This window comes from Lithobates pipiens, unplaced genomic scaffold, assembly GCF_037356315.1.
Source record: "Lithobates pipiens isolate NorthernLeopardFrog02 unplaced genomic scaffold, aLitPip1_a1.2 Scaffold_27, whole genome shotgun sequence".
Classification (NCBI taxonomy): domain Eukaryota; kingdom Metazoa; phylum Chordata; class Amphibia; order Anura; family Ranidae; genus Lithobates; species Lithobates pipiens.
In genome coordinates, this window is record NW_027507788.1 from 9,269,110 (window position 1) to 9,295,205 (window position 26,096).

The window sequence follows — 26,096 nt, forward strand, 5'->3', positions numbered from 1 at the left end:
CACACGCGCGTTTTTCGATCGCCATCCTCCAGGTACCCTTACCATTATCCCTTCTCGAGCCCCGTAAAACTTGATGACCCCCTGTGTATTGTTATCGCACTTATTAGCCAAATCCGTGTCTCGGCCCATTTGTAGAATTATCGATCGTCCTACAAATAACATCTTTTTTTTTTTTGGAAACATTTTCACTCGTCTCTGTTTTTTTTTTTTTTTATTTCCTTTTTTACAATTCTAATTATTCCCTCTTTTTTTTTGCATTTCGCGAGGAATGAATCGAGCTCGCTTCCTGCGGTCCCTCATTCCGCATTCTTACTAAATTTTTCATGACTTTTTTTTTTTTTTTTTCCCTTTTTGCTGGTGTGGATTGAATTCTCACTGGGAGGAGACGGGGAGGAAAGGAGGAGGAAGTGATAGAAGGGATGGGAGGAGAGGGAGAGAGAGAGAGAGAGAGAGAGAGAGGGAGAAGGAGAGAGACAGAAGAGGAGGGGGGGATGGGTTACGTCTTTGTATAGCAGAACAAGGCTTCATCAGACAGACATCCCAGCTAGAGAGCCACAACAGCTGCGTGACATGCACGCCGAGACCTAGATGCATCCGTGAGCGACGCGCAAAACGAGACAGCCTCTGCAGGGGGAAGAGAGCCCACCAGCAGCCCAGCCGACGCCGAGAGAGACCGCCGCAAGACCGTAAACGTACCCCAGCCGGGAAGACCACCAGCCAAGACATCCTTCGATGGGGGCTTCGGAGAGAATGAGGACCACCCTCCTATGCGTTGGTGGCGTTCTGCTGCTCAGCGCCCAGGTGAGGGGATGGCGAACAAGGTGTGTGGGGGAAGGGGGGGGGTTTGGAGGATGTCAGCGGAGGTGCAATGCACAGCTGGGCAGGGTGGAGTTGGTGTATTTTGCAAAAGCGAAAAAGGTCACCGCAGGCAAAAAAAAAAAAAGAATTAATAAAAAATAGTAACCCCCCCCCCCTTCCTCCTTCGCAGGACAGCGGCATCCTTCGAACGTAGGCCCCTGGGGCAGCTGGCAATGGTGGCGGCGGCGGAGGAAGGGGGGTCTATAAGGTCAAAAGATGCCAGACAGCTGTAAATATGATACAGCTGGTTTAGCGGGTCCTTGGTAAAGACTGGGGGCGGGGGGGTGTTGTGTTTTGCTCAGCCCGGTCGAGGTCATCATGGCATGACAGGTACTCAAAATGATGGGGAATGGGGGACGTAGGGGGGGGGAGTACCGGGCATCAGGGTGACTAAGGGCATGGTCGCCCACTACTTTGCAATGGTGCACTTTTGGCTTGCAATGATGTGCGTTCGACCGGCTTGCCATACTGGCTGCTGCAAAATTGCAGTACGTTGCTAGTTAATGTGCAGTTGCAACATGGCATGAGAAGGATGGGGGGGGTGGGTGGGTGGTGGTGGTGGTGGTGGGGGTGGGCGGGGGGGGTCTGAGAGTCGGGAGGTGGCGCAGTGGTACAGCCAGGAGCTGAAATAGCAGGTGGTGCCTGGTGCCAGGATGGAGATTAATGGAATCACTAATTGTATGATGGTACTTTAATGGAACAGCAGATAATGTCAGGAGTAAGGTGGGGGCCCTCGACTCGTGCGGCTTAAGTAATGAGAGGCTGCAAGGCTCGGCCATTGTCATATGTGTTCCTAGGAATAAAATAAACCGTATAAGCTATATATATTGCAATATCAATACAACCAATGCCTACTTGTTAAGACAAAAAAAAAAAAAATACCCAGCATGCTGGGCATTTCAGTCAACCAATTACTAAATTCTTGCATCTTCCATGAGAAAATGAAACGTTCCTTTTATTCGGCCTGTTGATGCATTGGTCGAGAAACTCCGTGGTGGCGTTCATTTAAAAAATGTTGTAGGGTTGACTTTATCCACCGAGATATCCAAAGGTTTGGACCTGGTGACCTTGGGGCAGCATGAAAAAAGTTATCAGTGGTGTTGGAAATTTTCAGCTGATGGTCTTTTCCTAGTTTAGCAATAGTTGTGGCAGCATTGGCCACAGGGCCTTAATAGACCAGGGGCACTTCTGGACAGAAAGAATGACATTTTTTGAGGGTCTCATAGGATACCACAATGACCACTTTGGATCAAATCTAAGACTAATATAATCCGAATTGATCTAAATGCTCTAACGTGACATCACCATGACAAAATACATCACTGATGGACTCAAAATGGATTGAAAAGTAGATACCATTTTTGAAAACTGTATAATGCATGGAAAGTATTTCAAAGGAGACCCAGGGCACTCAGTAGAAGACTTGGGGCACTTGGTAGAAGACTTGGAGTACTTGGTAGATGACCTACGGTGCTCAGTAGAAGACCCAGGGAACTTAGTAGGAGACCCAGGACACTTAGTAGGAGACCCAGGGCACTGATGGCACTCAGTAGAAGACCAAGGGCTCTCAGTTGGAGACCCAGGTCAGTAGAAGATCTGGGAAACTCACTGGGAAACCCAGAGTACTCAGTAGAAGACCAAGGCACTCAGTAGAAGACCCAGGCACTCAGTAGGAGACCTAGGCACTCAGTGGAGAACCCATGACACATGGTAGAAGACTTGGGGACTCAGTAGAAGACCGGGGGCACTTAGTAGGAGACCCAGGGCACTCAGTAGAAGACCCAGGGCACTCAGTAGAAGACTTGGGGCACTCGTTAGATGACCTAGGCTGCTCAGTAGAAGACCCAGGGAACTTAGTAGGAGACTCGAGTCGGGCCATATGAGACACAGGGCACTTAGTAGGAGACCCAGGGCACTCAGTATAAGACACAGGGTACTTAGTAGGAGACCCAGGTCACTCAGTAGAAGATCTGGGGAACTCATTAGGAAACCCAGGGTGCTCAGTAGAAGACCCAGGCACTCAGTAGGAGACCTAGGCACTCGGTAGAGGACCCGTGACACATGGTAGAAGACTTGGGGTACTTTGTAGAAGACTAGGGACACTCAGTAGAAGACTTGAGCACTCAGTAGAAGACCTGGGGCACTTAGTAGGAGACCCAGGGTACTTGGTAGAGGATCAGGGGGCACTCAGTAGAAGACCCCAGTCAGTTTTAAAATGGTATAATGCCTAGAATGTATCTCAAAGGTAGGATTGCCACCTCATCCCTTTAAATCTGAATACATATTAATTACACAGGTTCTGTGGCTGATTGAGGTGGTAATTAAACTTACTTAGTGAATTATCTGCATTAAATTAGCCTCAGAACCTGTGTTATTAATATTTGTTCGGGTTTAAAGGGATGAGGTGGCAACCCTTCTCAAAGGAGGGCTTTGAGTAGAACCAGGGAACTCAGTAGAAGACCCAGGGGCTCTCGGTAGAAGACCCAGGGCTCTCGGTAGAAGACCCAGGGCTCTCAGTAGAATACCCAGGGCTCTCAGTAAAAGACACAGGGTCCTTAGTAGAAGACCTGGGGCACTCAGTAGAAGGCTTGGGGCACACGATAGAGTACCTGGGGCACCCAGTAAAAGACCAGGATGACTCAGTAGACAACCTGGGGCACTCAGTAACAGACTTAACGTAGTCCGTAAAAGACCAGGAGAATTTAGTGGACAACCTGGGGCACTCGGTAGAAGACTTAAGGTACTCAGTAGATGGCCTGGGGCACTTAGAAGACTTGGGGCACATGCCCTCGGTGGCAGGGTCCAGCAACGCCCCTGGGGGACCTGCAATGTGGGTGAACAATATGGGCTAGAGACTATGCCACCATAAAGTTTAAAAAACCTTCTTGGATGTTCAGCAACGTTACCATCAACTATGTAGTGCATGGACCTGCCAGATTGCATAAAGATTGATTGGATCAATTAGGTGGGTGCTGAAATAGTTTTGGTAAAAAGAAGGTTGATTATACAAAGATTGTATAGTCACATTGTAATTTGTATGATGACCCTGATCTGGTAAATTTGAGTCTTGGTGAATTTCAGCCTATGAGGCCCCCTCATGCGGTACGTGATATAGGATCAAAATTTGCAGAGGGAATACTTCCTCTGATGACTTTACTTGTAGACATTTTGATATATCCCCTATTTTCTTCCACCCAATAACAGTAGTGACCTCAGATGTATGAGAACCTGCTGTCCAGCCTACCCACATACGAACTAGGACTCTATGGTAGAAAACAATAGCCAGCCATGACAGAGGGGGCCAAATTCCCGTTATTCTATGTGGCCAGGCATAACGTATGTGAAACTTTCCCGCTGCCCAGGAGATTCCTGTAATAAAGACCGGCCAACCCACTGCCCTATCGCGTTGTGCAAGGTGACTGGTCTTGTCTCCGCCCCCCTCTTAAAGTCTTGTGCAGGCAGTCAGCAGTGGGTGGGGTCTAATGGGTCCCTCCAGCTGGGCTCTCTGCACAGGCCATGTACGATGATGATGTCATCACTACTTTTACAAGGTAAAATCTGAAACTGGAGAAAATATTTAAATAAAAGTTTTTGTTTCTGGAGTTTAGGTTTACAAATATATAAAAAAAAAACTATAAATCGAGGTTTAGATAGGATTCAAAGATCGTTAGATAACAATTTCAGGAAATCTCTGATTGATTAATCATGGGGTTGTATCATCAGCTGTACCACTGATTCCCAAAATCCGCCCCTGTGATCTGTTTTCCATTGGCTAGGAAACAGGGAAGGCCTAGAACTTCTGTAATTTTTTTATTGATCAATATTGTTGTGATGGGGAGGAGTTTTGGATTGATCAATAATGACATGGGGCGCAGCTCTGAATACATCAATATGTTCTGTATGATAGAGAGGAGCTTTGAATTGATCAATATGTTCTATATGATGGGGAGGAGCTCTGGATCTATGAATATGTTCTAAATGATGGGGAGGAGATCTGGATCGATCAATATGTTCTATATGATGGGGAGGAGCTCTGGATCGATCAATATGTTCTATATGATGGGGAGGAGCTCTGGATCAATGAATATGTTCTGTCTGATGGGGCGGGACTATGGTTTGATCAATATTGTTGCGATGAAGAAGAGCTCTGAATTGATCAATAATGTTGTGATGGGGAGGAGCCCAGTATTAATCAATATGTTCTATAAGATGGGGAGGAGCTCTGGATTGATTAGAATGTTCTATATGATTGGGAGGAGCTCTGGATTCATCAATATGTTCTATACGAAGGGGGGTTGGGGGAAGCTCGGGATTGATCAGTATGTTTTATATGATGGCGGGAGGGGGAAGCTCTGGATTAACTATTATGTTCTCTTTGATGGGAAGGAGTTCTGGATCGATCAATATGTTTTATCTGATGGGCTGGACTATGGATTGATCAAGAATGTTGGGATGGGGAGGAGCTCAGTATTGATCAATATGTTCTATAAGATGAGAAGGAGCTCTGGATTAATCAATATGTTCTATACGAAGGGGGGTTGGGGGAAGCTCTGGATTGATCAGTATATTTTATATGATGGCGGGTGGGGGAAGCTCTGAATTAATCAATACGTTCTCTGTGATGGGGAGGAGCTCTGGATCGATCAATATGTTCTATCTGATGGGGTGGACTATGGATTTATCAATAATGTTGTGATGGGGAGGAGCTCTGGTTGATTGATATGTTTTACATAATGGGGAGGAGCCCTGGATTGATCAATATGTTCTATATAATGGGGGAGGGGGGCTCTGGATTAATCTGTATTTTCTAGGTGATGGGGAGAAGCTCTGGATTGATCGATCAGTATGTTCTAATTGATAAGGAGGAGGTCTGGGTTGATCAATATGTTCTATATAATGGAGGGGGGAGCTCTGGATTGATCAATGTGTTCTATAAGATAGGGAGGAGCTTTGGATTGATCAGTATATTCTAATTGATAAGGAGGAGCTCTGGATTGGTCAATATGTTCTATATAATGGGGGGGGGGCTCTTGACTAATCAGTATTTTGTAGTTAATGAGGAGGAGCTCTGGATTGATCATTATGTTCTAAATGATGGGGTGGGGCTATGGCTTGATCAATATTGCTGCTATGAGGGAGGAGCTCAGTATTGATGTTCTATATGATGATAAGGCACTCTGAATGAATCAGTATGTTCTTTTTGATGGGGGAGGAGCTCAGTATTGATCAGTATGTTCTATATGATGGGAGGAGCTCTGGATTGATTAGTATGTTCTATATGTTGGGAGGAGCTCTGCATTGATCAATATGTTCTATATGATGGGAGGAGCTCTGGATTGATCAGTATGTTCTAAATGATGGGAGGAGCTCTGGATTGATTAATATGTTCTATATGTTGAGAGGAGCTCTGGATTGATCAATATGTTCTATATAATGGGAGGATCTCTGGATTGATCAGTATGTTCTAAATGATGGGAGGAGCTCTGGATTGATTAATATGTTCTATATGTTGAGAGGAGCTCTGGATTGATCAATATGTTCTATATGTTGGGAGGAGCTCTGGATTGATCAATATGTTCTATATGTTGGGAGGAGCTCTGGATTGATCAATATGTTCTATATGATGGGAGGAGCTCTGGATTGATCAGTATGTTCTAAAAGATGGGAGGAGCTCTGGATTGATCAGTATGTTCTAAATGATGGGAGGAGCTCTGGATTGATCAATATGTTCTATATGTTGAGAGGAGCTCTGGATTGATCAATATGTTCTATATAATGGGCGGAGCTCTGGATTGATCAGTATGTTCTAAATGATGGGAGGAGCTCTGGATTGATTAATATGTTCTATATGTTGAGAGGAGCTCTGGATTGATCAATATGTTCTATATGTTGGGAGGAGCTCTGCATTGATCAATATGTTCTATCTGATGGGAGGAGCTCTGCATTAATCAATATGTTCTATACATTTCCTGATTGGGGGATGACATCACATAAACACGTCTCTCAATCACTGTAGAAGAAAACTGGGTTAGCGTAAAATTGGAACGTTCTGTCCGATCGCCCAATGCTGACAGATGTTTCTGCAGTGACAGGTGGCTGGGCAATCCAGAGGATGACGGCAGAGCCCCTCCACCGTCTCGCCCTGGTACTGCCCCTCCTCCCTCCAAGGAGCACAAACAGACCCTCTTCTCATAGAACTGAGGCCGCGCTGTACCAGACCGTGTCACCGCGCGCTCACTCCCAGCTTTGCCGCGGGTCAGCAGAGCACCCCACATACACATTTTGTTTCTTTATAGAACTGTTCAAAGATGTAACATTTTGTCAGAGCTGCAGTCACACCTGGCGTATTATAAACCTGGGCTTTTGACGCATTTTTTGTGTGCGTTTTCGGCGAGACGCGCAACAAACGCAGCAAAGTAGCTCATTGAAGTTCTGTTCACAACTTGCATACTTGAAACGTGCATTTTTCAAACTTTTTTTGCGCAACATGCACAGGGCAGCCGTTTGTTTTCAATGGGCAGCCCTGCCCATCAGAAATGCAACAAAGTAACTCGTGGAGCTTTTTTCCCACATTGGAGCTTGAATTGATTTTACTGCGTGTTTTCCAAATGTATTGCGCATTTTTGTGTGTGGCAAAACGCATATATGCTTACCACATCAGGGGTGCCATAAACAATGAACGGCACCGCGAACACGACAAGGTAAAAGCACTTCCACTGACACCAATGATGGGGTACTACTCAGCCTACACACACCAATGATGGGGCACTATTCCTCCCACTGACACCAATGATGGGGCACTATTCCTCCCACTGATACCAATGATGGGGTACTATTTCTTCCACTGATACCAATGATAGGGCACTATTCCTTCCACTGATACCAATAATGGGGCACTATTCCTCCCACTGACACCAATGATGGGGCACTATTCCTCCCACCGACACCAGTGAATGGTGTCAGTAGGAAGACTAGTACTCCATCATTGGTGTCAGTGGGAGGAATAGTGCCCCATCATTGGGGCTGACGTCAGCGGAGATCTTGGCCCTTCCCTCTGCAGTGCTTGGAGCGGGGCTGACGTCAGCAGGGACCTCGGCCCTTCCCTCGGCAGTGCTCAGAGTGGGGCTGACGTCAGCGGAGATCTTGGCCCTTCCCTCGGCAGTGCTCAGAGCGGGGCTGACGTCAGCGGAGATCTTGGCCCTTCCCTTTGCAGTGCTCAGAGCGGGCTGATGTCAGCAGGGATCTCGGCCCCACCCTCTGCAGTGCTCGGAGCGGGGCTGACGTCAGCGGGGATCTCGGCCCTTCCTCTGCAGGGTCCAGAGTGAGGGTGACGTCACCAGGGATCTCGGCCCTTCCCTCTGCAGTGCTCAGAGCGGGGGTGACGTCACCAGGGATCTCGGCCCTTTCCTCTGCAGGGCTCAGAGTGGGGGTGACGTCACCAGGGATCTCGGCCCTTTCCTCTGCAGGGCTCAGAGCAGGGCTGACGTCAGCAGGGACCTCGGCCCTTTCCTCTGCAGGGCTCAGAGCGGGGGTGACGTCACCAGGGATCTCGGCCCTTCCCTCTGCAGTGCTTAGAGCGGGGCTGACGTCAGCAGGGACCTCGGCCCTTTCCTCTGCAGGGCTCAGAGCAGGGCTGACGTCAGCGAGGATCTCGGCCCTTACCTCTGCAGTGCTTAGAGCGGGGCTGATGTCAGCGGGGACCTCGGCCCTTTCCTCTGCAGTGCTCATAGCGGGGCTGACGTCAGCGAGGACCTCGGCCCTTTACTCTGCAGGGCTCAGAGCGGGGCTGACGTCAGCAGGGACCTCGGCCCCTCCCTCTGCAGGGCTCAGAGCGGGGCTGACGTCAGCGAGGATCTCGGCCCTTCCATCTGCAGTGCTTAGAGCGGGGCTGATGTCAGCGGGGACCTCGGCCCTTTCCTCTGCAGTGCTCATAGCGGGGCTGACGTCAGCGAGGACCTCGGCCCTTTCCTCTGCAGGGCTCAGAGCGTGGGTGATGTCACCAGGGATTTCGGCCCTTCCCTCTGCAGTGCTCAGAGCGGGGGTGACGTCACCGAGGATCTCGGCCCTTTCCTCTGCAGGGCTCAGAGCGGGGCTGACGTCAGCAGGGACCTCGGCCCTTTCCTCTGCAGGGCTCAGAGCGGGGCTGACGTCAGCAGGGACCTCGGCCCTTTCCTCTGCAGGGCTCAGAGCGGGGCTGACGTCAGCGAGGACCTCGGCCCTTTCCTCTGCAGGGCTCAGAGCGGGGCTGACGTCAGCAGGGACCTCGGCCCTTTCCTCTGCAGTGCTCATAGTGGGGCTGACGTTAGCGAGGACCTCGTCCTTTCCTCTGCAGGGCTCAGAGCGGGGCTGACGTCAGCGAGGATCTCGGCCCTTCCCTCTGCAGTGCTTAGAGCGGGGCTGATGTCAGCGGGGACCTCGGCCCTTTCCTCTGCAGTACTCATAGCGGGGCTGACGTCAGCGAGGACCTCGGCCCTTTCCTCTGCAGGGCTCAGAGCGGGGCTGACGTCAGCAGGGACCTCGGCCCTTTCCTCTGCAGGGCTCAGAGCGGGGCTGACGTCAGCGACGACCTCGGCCCTTTCCTCTGCAGGGCTCAGAGCGGGGTTGACGTCAGCAGGGACCTCGGCCCTTTCCTCTGCAGTGCTCATAGCGGGGCTGACATCAGCGGGGATCTCGGCCTCTCCCTCTGCAGGGCTCGGAGCAGGGAAGAAGAGCTCGGGCGGATCACGTGAGCACCCATTTTTACAATGACTTTAACCACTTGCCTACCGGGCACTTTCACCCCCTTGCTGCCCAGGCCATTTTTCAGCTTTCAGTGCTGGCACTCTTTGAATGACAATTGTGCAGTCATGCAACACTGTACCCAAATTACATTTTTATCATGTTCTTCATACAAATAGAGCTTTCTATTGGTGGTATTTGATCACTGCTGGGTTTTTTATTTTTTACCAAAAAAAAGACCAAAAATTTTGAAAAATAAAATGTTTTTTTTTTACTTTTTCTCGGTCAGTAAATTTTGTAACTAAGTTATTTTTCGCCTTCACTGATGTGCGCTGAGGAGGCTGAACTGGTGGGCATTGATGAGGCGGCACTTATTGGCACTGATGAGGTGGCAATCATGGGCACTGATGAGGCGGCACTGAGGAGGAGGCACTAATGTGCCGCACTTATGGGTTATGGGCACTGATATGTGGTACTGATGAGCACTGATGGTCATGGTTAGGTGGCAGTGATGGGCACTGATAGGCAGCACTGGTGGGCAGGGCAGGACTTACCATTGGGCTTGACTGGGCTCAAGCCCATGGGCCCCACCCAATAGGGGGCCCCGTTGGCCCCGCCGAGATACATAGCTGAGTGTACTCGGCTCCGCTCCACTCACAGTCACGCCCACTCCTGCCCTATGATGGACATAACACGGGGACTGGGCGTAACTGTGAGCCAAGCCAAGTACACTCGGCTACACTCAGCTCCGCTCGGGACTGCGAGAGGACCCGAGAGCTGCCAAGAGGACCCAAGAGCCACCGAGAGGACACGAGAGCCACCAAGAGGATCCAAGAGCCGCCAAGAGCCTCCGAGAGGACCCGGCGGCACCATTTTTAAACTTCAAGACTGCAATGGCAAGGCTGCAAATGACACTGACAACGCTGCAGATGGATGGCAAGCCTGCAGATGGGTGGCAAGGCTGCAGATGGACACTGATAAGGCTGCATTGATGGGCATTTACATTTTTTTCCTTAAAATTCCCTCCTAAATTTGGGGTGTGTGTTATACGCCGAAAAATACGGTAATGTATAGAAGGTAGGGCCCGATAGTGACTCAAGCCCAGGGGCCCTCAGCACCCTAAGCCTTGCCCTGCTGGTGGGCACTGATATATGACGCTGGTGGTCACTGGTGAGCACTAATAAGTGGTGCTGGTGGGCACTGATATGATAAGCGGCACGGATAGGCGGTACTGATGGGCGTTAATGGGTGGCACTGACGGGCATTAGTGATGGGCATTGGTAGACAGCAGTGATGGGCATTGATGGGCAGCAGTAATTGCCAGCACTGAGTGGCATCACTAATAGGCACTGATTGGTGGTACTTGTGGGCAGTGATGGTCACTGATTGCTGCCACTAGAGGGCACTGATAGCTGGCATTGGTGGGCAATGGTGGGCACTGATTTGTGACACTATTTTGCAATATTGTAATCAGGTCACTGATGATCAGTGCCCTTATTACTTTCCTAGATGTCCCCCTGTATGGAGATGCCTCAGATTGGCTCTCACTCTGCCAGTGTGAGGTGAGGAGCGCCGATTACCAGCACTTCCATGTTTACATGTGACCGGCTGTGATTGGACAGCCGCTCACATGGGTCGTGCCCGACGCGGGTCTTTCCAGAGATCGGGGGTCGCGCCCTGTCCTGGCAACGCGGCGCGCCCGCGATCGCCGGCCCTGCGTGAGAGAGCGGCCGTCCTGGGACGCCATCATCCGTCGTCGTCGTCCCAGAACGAGAGCCACACCGCCCCGCCGTCATTTGACGATGGGCGGGCGGCAAGCAGTTAACCAAGGTTTATTTTTCTGATTAAAGTTGTCATAATGATGACTCCTGAGCTGAGAGGGGGAGAAAAGACAAGGGACAGAGAGAAGACATCCCCTGAAAATAAGTCCTAGTCTGTTTTTTGTAGCTAAAATGAATATAATAGCCGGTCTTATTCTCGGGGGGGGAACGCGTTAGTACGTGATCCGATATTTTAGGGTTGGTTGCGCGTAAGCGTGCCGCCGGCCCGCTCCCGCTGTGATTATACACTGGATGTCCACTGGCACCCGCCGATCATCCAGCCACTGTACAGTAAAACACGCCCTAGGGAACACATTTAACCCTTTAATCGCCCCTGATGTTAACCTCTTCCCAGCCAGCGTCGTTAGTACAGTGACAGTGCATATTTTTAGCACTGATCACTGTGTTAGTGTCACTGGTTCCCGCAAAGTGTCAGTCAGTGTCAGAATGGCCTCCGCAATATCGCAGTCCTGCTAGTCACACCTGAGCGATTGTCCGCTTGAAGCTCAAAAACGCCGGAGGAGAAAAAAAAATCTATTATTCTCTATGGAGACGGTTCACATTTCCGCTCCCAAGACGCCTGAAGCTCAAACAAGTTCTTTTGTCGCTCGAATCGCGCTGATTTGGGCATTTTTTGGTGCGTTTGTATTCCCATAGAAATGATTGGAAACGTGCTATTTGTTCTTGCTCGTTTCTGCGTGATTTTGTGCTCAAATGGAAAAAAAGTTAAAAAATAAAAAAAATAGTAATAAAATATGAGTAAATAAATGTAAAAAAAAAATACTTAAATAACTAAAAATCATCATAAATAGATAAAATAAATGAATAATGTGTAATAATACATTAATAAATAATAATTAACCTCTAACCTTAAAAAATATTAAATACTTTATTTTTATTTATAATAATAATAATAATAATAATAATAAAATAACACCCAAACGTGAACAAAAAAAATACATTAATAATAATAAAAAAAATCTTGCGTTAGGGTTAGGGTGTTTAGTTATTTATTATTGATTTATTTTTTAAGGGTTAAAGTTAATTATTTATTTATTGTTACTTAATATTAATTTATTGAATTTATATATTTTTTTATTTATGATTTTTATTTATTGGTGTATTTTAAATTTACTTATTATTTTATTATTATTCGTATAATAATAATAATAAAAAAAAAAAGCTATAATTAATAACCCTACCCCCAACTCCTAATCCTAACCCTAACTGAACTCAAACCCCTTACCATAACGCAAAAACATTATAATAAATGAATAATAATAATACAAGAAAAAATTAAAGCTAATGGAAAAGCTAAAAAAAAGCTCAAATACCTAGCAACAAATGATTGCAACCGATATTACTTTTCTCTATTATCTAATAATAAAAAAAAAGCCAAAGCCAAAAAACGCTGCATACAACCGCGCAAAGATGCATCAAAAACTTGCAAAAAAAATGCCAGAAAAAAACCGCTGCATACAAACGGGCAAAAATGCGCCAAAAACGTGCAAAAAAAATGGCAAAAAAAAAACGCTGCATACAAACGCGCAAAAATGCGCCAAAAACGTGCAAAAAAAAATGCCTGAAAAAAAATGCTGTATGCAAACGTGCAAAAATGCGTCAAAAATGTGCAAAAAATGCCTGAAAAAAACGCTGCATACAACCGCGCAAAAATGCATCAAAAACTTGCAAAAAAAATGCCAGAAAAAAAACGCTGCATACAAACGGGCAAAAATGCGCCAAAAACGTGCAAAAAAATGTCAGAAAAAAAACGCTGCATACAAACGCGCAAAAATACGCCAAAAACGTGCAAAAAAAAATGCCTGAAAAAAAAATGCTGTATGCAAACGTGCAAAAATGCGTCAAAAATGTGCAAAAAATGCCTGAAAAAAACGCTGCATACAAACGCGCAAAAATGCGTCAAAAATGTGCAAAAAAAGCCTGAAAAAAATGCTGCATACAAACGCGCAAAAATGCGTCAAAAATGTGCAAAAAAATGCCTGAAATAAACGCTGCATGCAAACGCGCAAAAATGCGTCAAAAACGTGCAAAAAATGCCTGGGAAAAAACCGCTGCATGCAAACGTGCAAAAATGCGTCAAAAATGTGCAAAAAATGCCTGAAAAAAACGCTGCATACAAACGCGCAAAAATGCGTCAAAAATGTGCAAAAAAAGCCTGAAAAAAATGCTGCATACAAACGCGCAAAAATGCGTCAAAAATGTGCAAAAAAATGCCTGAAATAAACGCTGCATGCAAACGCGCAAAAATGCGTCAAAAACGTGCAAAAAATGCCTGGGAAAAAACCGCTGCATGCAAACGTGCAAAAATGCATCAAAAATGTGCAAAAAATGCCTGAAAAAAACGCTGCATACAAACGCGCAAAAATGCGTCAAAAATGTGCAAAAAAAGCCTGAAAAAAATGCTGCATACAAATGTGCAAAAATGCGTCAAAAATTTGCAAAAAATGCCTGAAATAAACGCTGCATACAAACGCGCAAAAATGCGTCAAAAACGCGCAAAAAAATTGACTGAAAGCAAAATAAATAATAAAAATAAAAAATAATAATAAAATAATATTTTTTTAACTCGGAAGATATAATGGATAAAGGGGGAAGGGGAAGAAGCAGCTGACAAGGAGAGGTAAGTACCGGTTAGGAAGGGTAAAGGGAATTTCTTAAACAAAACCTTTTTGTTCCTATTTGTAGGGTTGCTATAACTGAGGTTTTGGGCGTCAGCGGATGAAAGAACGAATGTAATAATATATAATGACGATCATCCGGTTACAATGTATTCATTCACAAGGCGTGCGATCAATGGCGGAGCTTCTGCAGCACAGGTCAGGAGGTCAAACCGACAGCCAATCCCGGTGATTATAGGACAGGAAGACTGCGGTGTACAAGCCACAGCCAGGCTCTAGCAACACTGATAAAGGCAAGTCTGGGCCCCCTAGTAGTCACATTGTGCTGCTTCTCCTTCTTTCAGTCTGAGCAGTGCTGTAAGAGAGTGTTACCAGCTAAATCCAGGTAGACACCGTGTGCTGCTTCTCCCTCCTCCAGTCTGAGCTCTGCTGTACTGGCCTGGTGCCTGGTAAATTCAGGTAGGCACCTTGTGCTGCTTCTCTCTCTCTCTCAGTCTGAGCTCTGCTGTAAAAGGCTAATGCCAAGTAAATTCAGGATAGGCACCTTGTGCTGCTTCCCCACTTCCAGTCCGAGCTCTGCTGTGCCAGCCTGGTGCCTGGTAAATTCAGGATAGGCACCTTGTGCTGCTTCTCTTTCGATCTCTCAGTCTGAGCTCTGCAGTAAAAGGCTTATGCCACGTAAATTCAGGATAGGCACCTTGTGCTGCTTCCCCACTTCCAGTCTGAGCTCTGCTGTAAAAAGGCTTATGCCACGTAAATTCAGGATAGGCACCTTGTGCTGCTTCCCCACTTCCAGTCTGGGCTCTGCCGTAAAAAGGCTTATGCCACGTAAATTCAGGATAGGCACCTTGTGCTGCTTCCCCACTTCCAGTCTGAGCTCTGCCGTAAAAAGGCTTATGCCACGTAAATTCAGGATAGGCACCTTGTGCTGCTTCCCCACTTCCAGTCTGGGCTCTGCTGTAACAGGATGATACCAGGTAAATTCAGGTAGGCACCTTGTGCTGCTTCCCCACTACCAGCCTAAGCTCTGCTGTAAGAGGCTGATACCAGGTACATTCAGGTAGCTGTTTCCCTACTTACAGCCTAAGCTCTGCTGTAAGAGGCTGGTTCCTGGTACATTGAGGTAGGCACCTTGTGCTGCTTCCCTACTTACAGCCTAAGCTCTGCTGTAAGAGGCTGGTTCCTGGTACATTCAGGTAGGCACCTTGTGCTGCTTCCCTACTTACAGTCTAAGCTCTGCTGTAAGAGGCTGATGCCTGGTACATTCAGGTAGGCACCGTGTGCTGCTTCTCCCTTTTACAGTCTGAGCTCTGCTGTAAAAGGCTGATGCCCGGTACATTCAGGTAAGCACCGTGTGCCGCTGCTCTGTCTTCCAGTCTGAGCTCTGCTGTAAGAGGCTGATGCCCGGTAAGTTGGGGTACTTATATAAATACACATACTGGCTCTGCCGCGGGGAAGGATTGATTTGCTGGCGGGACTTTACCGGCAGTCCCACTCCACCAAACCTTTGTCCTGATCCGGGGAATTTACAACCTTCTTCCATTAGTGATATTGCAGAGATTGGCGCCGGCGGACGCGGCGTGATAACCGTGCCAGTCACTTTGTGAGATTATAACACATCAATCTGCCGCAGTGACAGATCACCGGGGGGGGGGGGGGGAGGGGAAATCTGGGGGGGCCCCTCAGAGAAGTCCCAATTATGTCTGGTCCCTGGAGCTCGTTGGGTCCCCGATCAGGAGTCGCCGTTCTCCTCCAATCCCTCATGGAAATTTATGGCCAAAACTATTTGTGATTCACTTCCTATAAAGCATGGAAAAGGCTGATACCCGACACTTTATTTCTTACTGTCTGTGTCCCCCTTGGGGAGATTTCCCTTTATTTCCTGTCCCGGAGACACAACAGGAAGTGAGAAGAAATGTATACAAAATAAGAGGAAGTCTTCTCCTCCATGGTTGTCACCAAAACACGTGTCCCCATTGAACATTCCCCCCCCCCCCCCCTTTACTGTTATGGCAACACCTGTAAGGTTTGGTTATAGGGAGATATGTAAGAATTGGATATGGGGACACCTGTAAGGGCTGGTTATGGGGACACCTGTAAGGTTTGGTTATGGGGACACCTGTAAGATTTGGTTATGGGGACACCTGTAAGGGTTGGTTATGGGGATACCTGTGAGGTTTGGTTATGGGGACACCTGTAAGGGTTGGTTATGGGGATACCTGTGAGGTTTGGTTATGGGGACACCTGTAAGGTTTGGTTATGGGGACACCTGTAAGGTTTGGTTATGGGGACACCTGTAAGGTTTGGTTATGGGGACACCTGTAAGGTTTGGTTATGGGGACACCTGTAAGGTTTGGTTATGGGGACACCTGTAAGGTTTGGTTATGGGGATACCTGTGAGGTTTGGTTATGGGGATACCTGTGAGGTTTGGTTATGGGGGCGCCTGTAAGGTTTGGTTATGGGGACACCTGTAAGGTTTGGTTATGGGGACACCTGTAAGGTTTGGTTATGGGGACACCTGTAAGGTTTGGTTATGGGGGCGCCTGTAAGGTTTGGTTATGGGGACACCTGTAAGGTTTGGTTATGGGGACACCTGTTATGGGGACACCTGTAAGATTTGGTTATGGCTACACCTGTAAGGTTTGGTTATGGGGGCGCCTGTAAGATTTGGTTATGGGGACACCTGTAAGATTTGGTTATGGGGACACCTGTAAGGTTTGGTTATGGGGGCGCCTGTAAGGTTTGGTTATGGGGACACCTGTTATGGGGACACCTGTAAGGTTTGGTTATGGGACCACCTGTAAGATTTGGTTATGGGGACACCTGTAAGATTTGGTTATGGGGACACCTGTAAGATTTGGTTATGGGGACACCTGTAAGATTTGGTTATGGGGACACCTGTAAGATTTGGTTATGGGGACACCTGTAAGGTTTGGTTATGGGGACACCTGTAAGATTTGGTTATGGGGACACCTGTAAGATTTGGTTATGGGGACACCTGTAAGATTTGGTTATGGGGAAACATGTAAGAATTGGTTATGGGGACACCGGTAAGGGTTGGTTATGGGGACACCTATAAGAATTGGTTCTGGGACCACCTGTAAGATTTGGTTATGGGGAGATATGTAAGAATTGGATATGGGGACACCTGTAAGAATTGGTTATGGGGACACATGTAAGAATTGGTTATGGGGACACCTGTAAAGGTTGGTTATGGGGATACCTGTGAGGTTTGGTTATGGGGGCGCCTCTAAGGTTTGGTTATGGGGGCACCTGTAAGATTTGGTTATGGGGGCACCTGTAAGATTTGGTTATGGGGACACCTGTAAGATTTGGTTATGGGGACACATGTAAGAATTGGTTATGGGGACACCGGTAAGAGTTGGTTATGGGGACACCTATAAGAATTGGTTCTGGGACCACCTGTAAGATTTGGTTATAGGGAGATATGTAAGAATTGGATATGGGGACTCCTGTAAGATTTGGTTATGGGGACACCTGTAAGATTTGGTTATGGGGACACCTGTAAGGTTTGGTTATGGGGACACCTGTAAGGTTTGGTTATGGGGACACCTGTTATGGGGACACCTCTAACGTTTGGTTATGGGGGCGCCTGTAAGGTTTGGTTAGGGGGACACCTGTAAGATTTGGTTATGGGGACACCTGTAAGAATTGGTTTTATTATTATTGTTATTTATTATTATTAAATTTGTTACATTCCATTCGTTATTTCGGCTAATTCATAACTTCGGATAAATTCGTATTCGTTACATTGACTAACATCCAATATTGATAGGAAATTCCAACACCTATAATTTAATAGTTAGTAATAGTTAAGATATTATTAGTTAGCTATTATTTCAGATTTTCACATTTTCGTTCTTTTTAATTTTTGTTCTTATTTTCGAAAATTTCGTAAATTCGAATATTCGGACATTAAAAAATTTGTAAATTCGTAAATTCAAATTTTTCCAATATTTGAAAATTTGTAAATTCGGATATTTGAATATTTGAAAATTAGTAAATTCGTAAATTCAAATTTTCGAATATTTAAAAAATGTTTAAATTCATCAATTCGAATTTTTGAATATTTGAACATTTGTAAAATCGTAAATTTGAATTTTTTGAATATCTGAAAATGTGTAAATTTGAATTTTCGAATGTTTGAAAATTGGTAAAATCGTAAATTTGAATTTTCGAATATTTTGAAAATTAGTCAATTCGAATTTTTGAATTTTCAAATATTTGAAAATTTGTAAATTCGTATTTTCAAAAGTTTGCAAAATTTGTAAAATCGTAAATTCGAATTTTCAAATATGTGAAAATTTGTCAATTTGAATTTTAGAATTTTCAAATATTTGAAAATTAGTAAATTAGAATTTTAAATTTTTCGAATATTTGGAAAAATTAGTTTAAAAGGGTAATTTGTCGAAAATCGTTAAGGATCGAATTCGGAGCGAAACAAATTGCACATGTCTAGGCCACATTGCATGCCGCCTCCTCCTGGACATGTCAGACATGAAAAGCGATCCGCAGGCTCGCGTCAACCTTCCGAAGAAAATCTTTTTTTTTTTCTGCCTCCTGATATTTTTCTAAACAAAATCAATAATAAAAAGAGAGAAGAGTCGTCCGTATCCAGTTTGTAGCGTTTATCTCGGAGGTCGGAACTTTATAGACAGAAGAGAGTCTTTTCTTCTGATCGATCGATCCCGTTTATATAAAACATACAAACAAACGTTGGCGCTCGGTGGGCTGCGCCGTATCAAAGCCGCCTGAATGTGTTTTTATAGCCGACATAAAAGTCCGACATTTTCTTGTTTTCTGCCAGAGAATTGGAGTCTGAAAACTTCACACAAAAGGAAACGGCGATTAAACTCCGCGAAGAAATGATTGTCTGCGGTTAGAAAGTGCGACCTTCGCCCCGACCCCGCTCCGGCAAATGGAGCGCCGTGGCTGGGAGAGGAAAATTATTGCGTTGTGTCTGATGCCAGGGAGAAAAAAAATATGAAATTAACTTCTTGTTTACCGGGCACATGAACCCCCCCCGCACCCCCCCCCCTCCTGCCCAGGCCAATTTTCAGCTTTCAGCGTTGAAGCACTTTGAGTGACAATTACGCGGTCATGCTATACTGTACACAAATTACGTTTTTATCATTTTTTTCACACAAATAGAGCTTATTTAATCACAGGCGGGGGGGGGGGGGGGGGTATTTTTTGCTAAGCAAACAAAAAAAAATCATGTTTCATAGTTTGTTATAAAATTTTGCAAGCAAGTAATTTTTCTCCTTCATTGATGAAGTGCGCAGGTGAGGCGGCACTGGTGGGCACTGATAAGGCGGCACTCGTGGGCACTGATAAGACGGCACTGGTGGGCACAGATAAGACGCCACTGGTGGGCACAGATAAGGTGGCATTGGTGGGCACAGATAAGATGGCACTGGTGGGCACAGATAAGGTGGCATTGGTGGGCACAGATAAGGCAGCACTGGTGGGCACAGATAAGGCTGCATTGGTGGGCACAGATAAGGTGGCACTGATAAGGCGGCACTGGTGGGCACAGATTAAGCTGCATTGGTGGGCACAGATAAAATGGCACTGTTGGGCACTGGTGGACACTGATAAGGCGGCACTGGTGGGCACAGATAAGGCTGCATTGATGGGCACTGATAAGGCGGCACAGATAATAGCGGCACTGATAGGGACAGATAAGACGATACTCATAGGCGTGTGCACAGGGTGTGCCAGGTGTGCCTGGGCACACCCTAATCCACCCCATGTGGCACAGATTTCCCCTGTTTAGACTCTGGATATTTCACCAAAGCCCCTTAATGGGGCTCCTAAAAAAAATTGTAAAAAAAATATATAATTTTTTTTTAAAATAAAATAATAAAAATAAAAACTACTGACACCATGCACTGCCCTACTGACACGGTCAGTGTGTGTATGTATGTATGTATATATATATATATATATATATATATATATATATATATAATACATGCACACACATGCATATGTGTTTGAGCTTTGGGGTGCATGCCCTAATGCAATAGGCTGTGCACACCTACGGCGGTACTGATGGGCACAGATAAGGCGGTACTGATGGCCACTGATAAGATGGCACTGATAGGCACTCATTGGTGGCACTCATGGGTGGGACTGATGGGCACTGATAGGTGTTACTGATAGGTACCACTGATAGATGACACTGATGGGCACTGATAGGTGGCACTGGTAGGTGACACTGATGGGCAGCACTGTTGATGAGGCACTGATTGGTGACACTGATAGGGGACACTGTGGGCACTGATAGGGGGCACTGTGGGCACTGATAGGGGGCACTGTGGGTATTGATAGGGGCACTGATGGGTGGCACTGATAGGGGGCACTGTGGGCACTGATGGGTGGCACTGATAGGGGGAACTGTGGGCACTGATAAGGGGCACTGTGGGCACTGATGGGTGGCACTGATAGGGGCACTGTGGGCACTGATAGGGGGCACTGTGGGCACTGATAGGGGCACTGATGGGTGGCACTCATAGGGGGCACTGTGGGCACTGATAGGGGGCACTGTGGCCACTGATGGGTGGCACTGATAGGGGGCACTGTGGGCACTGATAGGGGGCACCACTGTGGGCACTGATAGGGGGCACTGTGGGCACTGGTAGGCTGCACTGTTGTGCACTGGTAGGTGGCACTGGCAGGTGCAAAAGGTGGGCCTCTGAGAGCCATCGGTAATCGTTTTTTTGTTTTTTTAGGAGAAAAAATAGCCGATTACCGGCTCTGTTTACACCACATGATCAGCTGTCATTGGCTGACAGCTGATCGCGTGGTAAGGACTCGGGATCGGCCCCTTACTCTGGTCTGGTCTCATAGACTCGGATGATCGCAGAGCGCGCCGTCTGTGCCCTGCAAGGGGCGGGCAGGCTGCTTAGGCACGGGAGGACGTCTATTAAGCATTTTTTCTTCTCTGGGACTCCCCTGCCCCAAAGAACCCCCCCCCCTCCCCCATGTTGAGGGCATGTGATCTGGTATGGTTCAGGAGGGGACTCAATCGTCCAACCCCCCCCCCCCACCCCGCCCCCTTTTCTGACCATGCCAGTTTTTTTTGTTTTTTTTTATTGTGGCGCGGCGTTCCCATTAAAATCCATATCAGAGCGGAATGGTTTTCACAGTTTTTATTCTTTTTTTACTTTTTGATTGTCGGCGTGTTTTTTTACATTCAGCTGATGAATCGTCGGTTGTTAAGGACTCGGCGGCCAGCTACCCAGCCTGCTCCTTAGCAACCGGCTCAATGCGCTAAATAATGCGGTAATTGCCACTAAATCAAACAAATACCGCACTTGGTATTTACCGCGGTATTCCTAATGAATTGAACTCTTCCACAATTGTTAGGATTTTACCGCATTTTATTAGCCGTTGTTAAACTCTTAGTGAATCCACCCCTAAATGTTTTGAATGGCACCCCCAATGCATTTAAGCAAAATCTTCTCCCAATCAGTGCCGCCGGCGGTGCCCATCAGTGTATTCTGATGGCAGAAAAGCCTGACTGGTATGACCAGCTTTACTTAGATAGGGGGAGAAGAAACAGCAGCACACTAATCTTCCCAGTGAACGGCTGTGCAGAGGGGAGGGAGGGGGGTGGGGTTGTGTCAGAACAGTCTGACAATTGTAGGACAGGAAAGGCTGTTCTCCCAGCACAGCCAGAAAACTGACTACACTGGGAAGGATGTGCTCTAATGCCTAGTGTGGTCAGTTTGAAGTAGGAAAGCAGGGGGAATGCCGTTCCAGTACCCAGTGATGGTATCTGGTCGATGCAAATACAGGAGAATGGTTTTTAAAAATGTGGTCACCTTATCGTTGTCGGCTGCGGTGTGTTGCGCTGTGGGTGTGTTCTGCAGGTGCCATTCAGAATGAAGGACACCGCAATGAACCAACGCACATATGGGGGGTTAGTGTGGGCTGCCAGTGCCCGGGGGTCAGGCAAGTATTGTGCCCCCTAACCCGTGAACCACTAGCAGTTTCTGAGTCCCTTCCATCAGAATTTATATATATCTTCCCCTTCCAGCACAAATCTCTGCAACCCCCTCCCACCTACGCACCCAAATCCCCTCCTCTAGCACAAATACTCCCCCCCAGCACAAATCCCCCCTCCCAGCACTAATCCTTTACCCAAATCCCCGCCTCTAGCATAAATACTCCCTCCCAGCACAAATCCTCCACCCAAATCCCCTCTTCTAGCACACATCCCTCCTCCTAGCACAAATCCCACCCCCCCAGCACAAACTCTCCACCCAAATCCCCTCTTCTAGCACACATCCCTCCTCCTAGCACACATCCCACCCACCCCCCCCCCCCCCCCCCCCCCCCAGCACAAACTCTCCACCCAAATCTCCTCTTCTAGCACAAATCCTCCACCTAAATCCCCTCTTCTAGCACAAATATTTCTTCCTAGCACAAATCCTTCACCCAAAGTCTTTCTTCTAGCTCTTGCAGCACAAATCCTTCAACCCAAATCCCCCCTCCAGTATAAATCCTCCACCCGAATCTCCTCTTCTAGCACAAATGCACCCTTCAGCATAAATCCTCCACCCAAATCCCCGCCTCTAGCACAAATCCCCTCTCCCAGCACTAATCCTCCACCCAAATCCCCTCTTTTAGCACACATCCCTCCTCCCAGCACAAATCTCCCCCCCAGCACAAACCCCCCAACCAAATCCCCCTTCCAGCACAAATCCTCCACCCAAATCCCCTCTTCTAGCACAAATCCCCCTTCCAGCACAAATACTTCACACAGATTCCCTCTTCTAGCAGAAATCCCCCTTTCAGTACAAATCCTTCCACCCAAATCTCCTCTTCTAGCACAAGTACTTCCTCCCAGCACAAATCCCCCACCCAATCTCCTCTTCTAGCACAAGTACTTCCTCCCAGCACAAATCCCCCACCCATTCTCCTCTTCTAGCACAAGTACTTCCTCCCAGCACAAATCCCCCACCCATTCTCCTCTTCTAGCACAAATACTCCCTCCCAGCACAAATCCCCCACCCAATCTCCTCTTCTAGCACAAGTACTTCCTCCCAGCACAAATCCTTCACCCAAATCTCCTTTTCTAGCACAAATACTTCACCCAAATTTCCTCTTCTAGCACAGATCCTCCTTCCAAGACAAATCATCCACCCAAATCCCCTCTTATAACACAAATCCCCCCTCCAGCACAAATCCTCCACCCAAATCCCCTCTTCTAGCACACATCCCTCCTCCTAGCACAAATCCCCCCCCCCAGCACAAACTCTCCACCCAAATCTCCTCTTCTATCACAAATCCTCCACCTAAATCCCCTCTTCTAGCTCAAATATTTCTTCCTAGCACAAATTCTTCACCCAAATTCTTTCTTCTAGCTCTTCCAGCACAAATCCTTCAACCCAAATCCCCCCTCCAGTATAAATCCTGCACCCAAATCTCCTCTTCTAGCACAAATCCACCCTTCAGCATAAATCCTCCACCCAAATCCCCGCCTCTAGCATAAATACTCCCTCCCAGCACAAATCCTCCACCCAAATCCCCTCTTCTAGCACACATCCCTCCTCCTAGCACAAATCCCACCCCCCCCAGCACAAACTCTCCACCCAAATCCCCTCTTCTAGCACACATCCCTCCTCCTAGCACACATCCCACCCACCCCCCCCCCCCCCAGCACAAACTCTCCACCCAAATCTCCTCTTCTAGCACAAATCCTCCACCTAAATCCCCTCTTCTAGCACAAATATTTCTTCCTAGCACAAATCCTTCACCCAAAGTCTTTCTTCTAGCTCTTGCAGCACAAATCCTTCAACCCAAATCCCCCCTCCAGTATAAATCCTCCACCCGAATCTCCTCTTCTAGCACAAATGCACCCTTCAGCATAAATCCTCCACCCAAATCCCCGCCTCTAGCACAAATCCCCTCTCCCAGCACTAATCCTCCACCCAAATCCCCTCTTTTAGCACACATCCCTCCTCCCAGCACAAATCTCCCCCCCAGCACAAACCCCCCAACCAAATCCCCCCTTCCAGCACAAATCCTCCACCCAAATCCCCTCTTCTAGCACAAATCCCCCTTCCAGCACAAATACTTCACACAGATTCCCTCTTCTAGCAGAAATCCCCCTTTCAGTACAAATCCTTCCACCCAAATCTCCTCTTCTAGCACAAGTACTTCCTCCCAGCATAAATCCCCCACCCAATCTCCTCTTCTAGCACAAGTACTTCCTCCCAGCACAAATCCCCCACCCATTCTCCTCTTCTAGCACAAGTACTTCCTCCCAGCACAAATCCCCCACCCATTCTCCTCTTCTAGCACAAATACTCCCTCCCAGCACAAATCCCCCACCCAATCTCCTCTTCTAGCACAAGTACTTCCTCCCAGCACAAATCCTTCACCCAAATCTCCTTTTCTAGCACAAATACTTCACCCAAATTTCCTCTTCTAGCACAGATCCTCCTTCCAAGACAAATCATCCACCCAAATCCCCTCTTATAACACAAATCCCCCCTCCAGCACAAATCCTCCACCCAAATCCCCTCTTCTAGCACACATCCCTCCTCCTAGCACAAATCCCCCCCCCCCCCCCAGCACAAACTCTCCACCCAAATCTCCTCTTCTATCACAAATCCTCCACCTAAATCCCCTCTTCTAGCTCAAATATTTCTTCCTAGCACAAATTCTTCACCCAAATTCTTTCTTCTAGCTCTTCCAGCACAAATCCTTCAACCCAAATCCCCCCTCCAGTATAAATCCTGCACCCAAATCTCCTCTTCTAGCACAAATCCACCCTTCAGCATAAATCCTCCACCCAAATCCCCGCCTCTAGCACAAATCCCCTCTCCCAGCACTAATCCTCCACCCAAATCCCCTCTCTTAGCACACATCCCTCCTCCCAGCACAAATCTCCCCCCCCCCCAGCACAAACCCCCCACCCAAATTCCCCTTCCAGCACAAATCCTCCACCCAAATCCCCTCCTCTAGCACAAATCCCCGTTCCAGCACAAATACTTCACACAGATTCCCTCTTCTAGCAGAAATCCCCCTTTCAGCACAAATCCTTCCACCCAAATCCCCTCTTCTAGCACAAATACTCCCTCCCAGCACAAACCCCCCACCCATTCTCCTCTTCTAGCACAAGTACTTCCTCCCAGCACAAATCCTTCACCCAAATCTCCTTTTCTAGCACAAATACTTCGCCCAAATTTCCTCTTCTAGCACAGATCCTCCTTCCAAGACAAATCATCCACCCAAATCCCCTCTTATAACACAAATCCCCCCTCCAGCACAAATCCTCCACCCAAATCCCCTCTTCTAGCACAAATCACCCCTCCAGCACAAATCCTCCACCCAAATCCCCACTTCTAGCACAAATCCTTCACCTAAATCCCTCCTTCCAGCACAAATCCTCCACCTAATCCCCTCTTCTATTACAAATATGTCTTCCTAGCACAAATCCTTCAACCCAAATTCCCTGTTCTAGCACAAACCCCCCCTCCAGCATAAATCCTTCACCCAAATCCCCTCTTCTAGCACAAATCCCCCCTCCAGCATAATTCCTCCCTCCAAATCCCCTCTTCCAGCACAAATCCTTCACCCAAATCTCCTCTCCTAGCACAAATCACTCCTCCCAGCCCACATCCTCCATCCAAAGCCCTTCTTCTAGCACAAATACTCCCTCCCAGCACAAATCCTTCACCCAAATCCCCTCTTCTAGCACAAATCCTATACCCAAATCCCCTCCCAGCACAAATCCCGCACCCAAGTCCCCTCTTCTAGCACAAATCCTTCACCCAAATCTTCTTTTCTAGCACAAATCCTTACTCCTAGCATAAGTCCTCCACCCAAATCCCCTCTTCTGGCACAAATCCCCCACCCAAATACCCTCTTCCAGCACAAATCCTCCCTCCCAACACAAGCACCCCAGAACAAACTCCCCTAACAACCCATCACTCCTCCCAGCATAAATCCACCCCATCACACATCTGTGATAACGGTGCTCCTAAGATGATTTTGCACCCCTAAGAATTTTTTTGGCGC

At 47.3% G+C, this 26,096-nt stretch overlaps 1 protein-coding gene across 2 annotated transcripts in view; it reads left to right on the top strand.

Moving 5' to 3' along the window:
• The first annotated feature begins 439 nt into the window (after positions 1 to 439).
• The window catches only part of APLP1 (amyloid beta precursor like protein 1), an 80,418-nt gene continuing 54,761 nt past the window's right edge, over positions 440 to 26,096 (top strand). For both annotated transcript variants that reach the window (XM_077456382.1, XM_077456383.1), the window contains exon 1: positions 440 to 801. In XM_077456382.1, the coding sequence (XP_077312508.1) occupies positions 733 to 801 (69 nt within the window). In that variant the 5' untranslated portion in view covers positions 440 to 732. The remainder of the gene's footprint in view (positions 802 to 26,096) is intronic.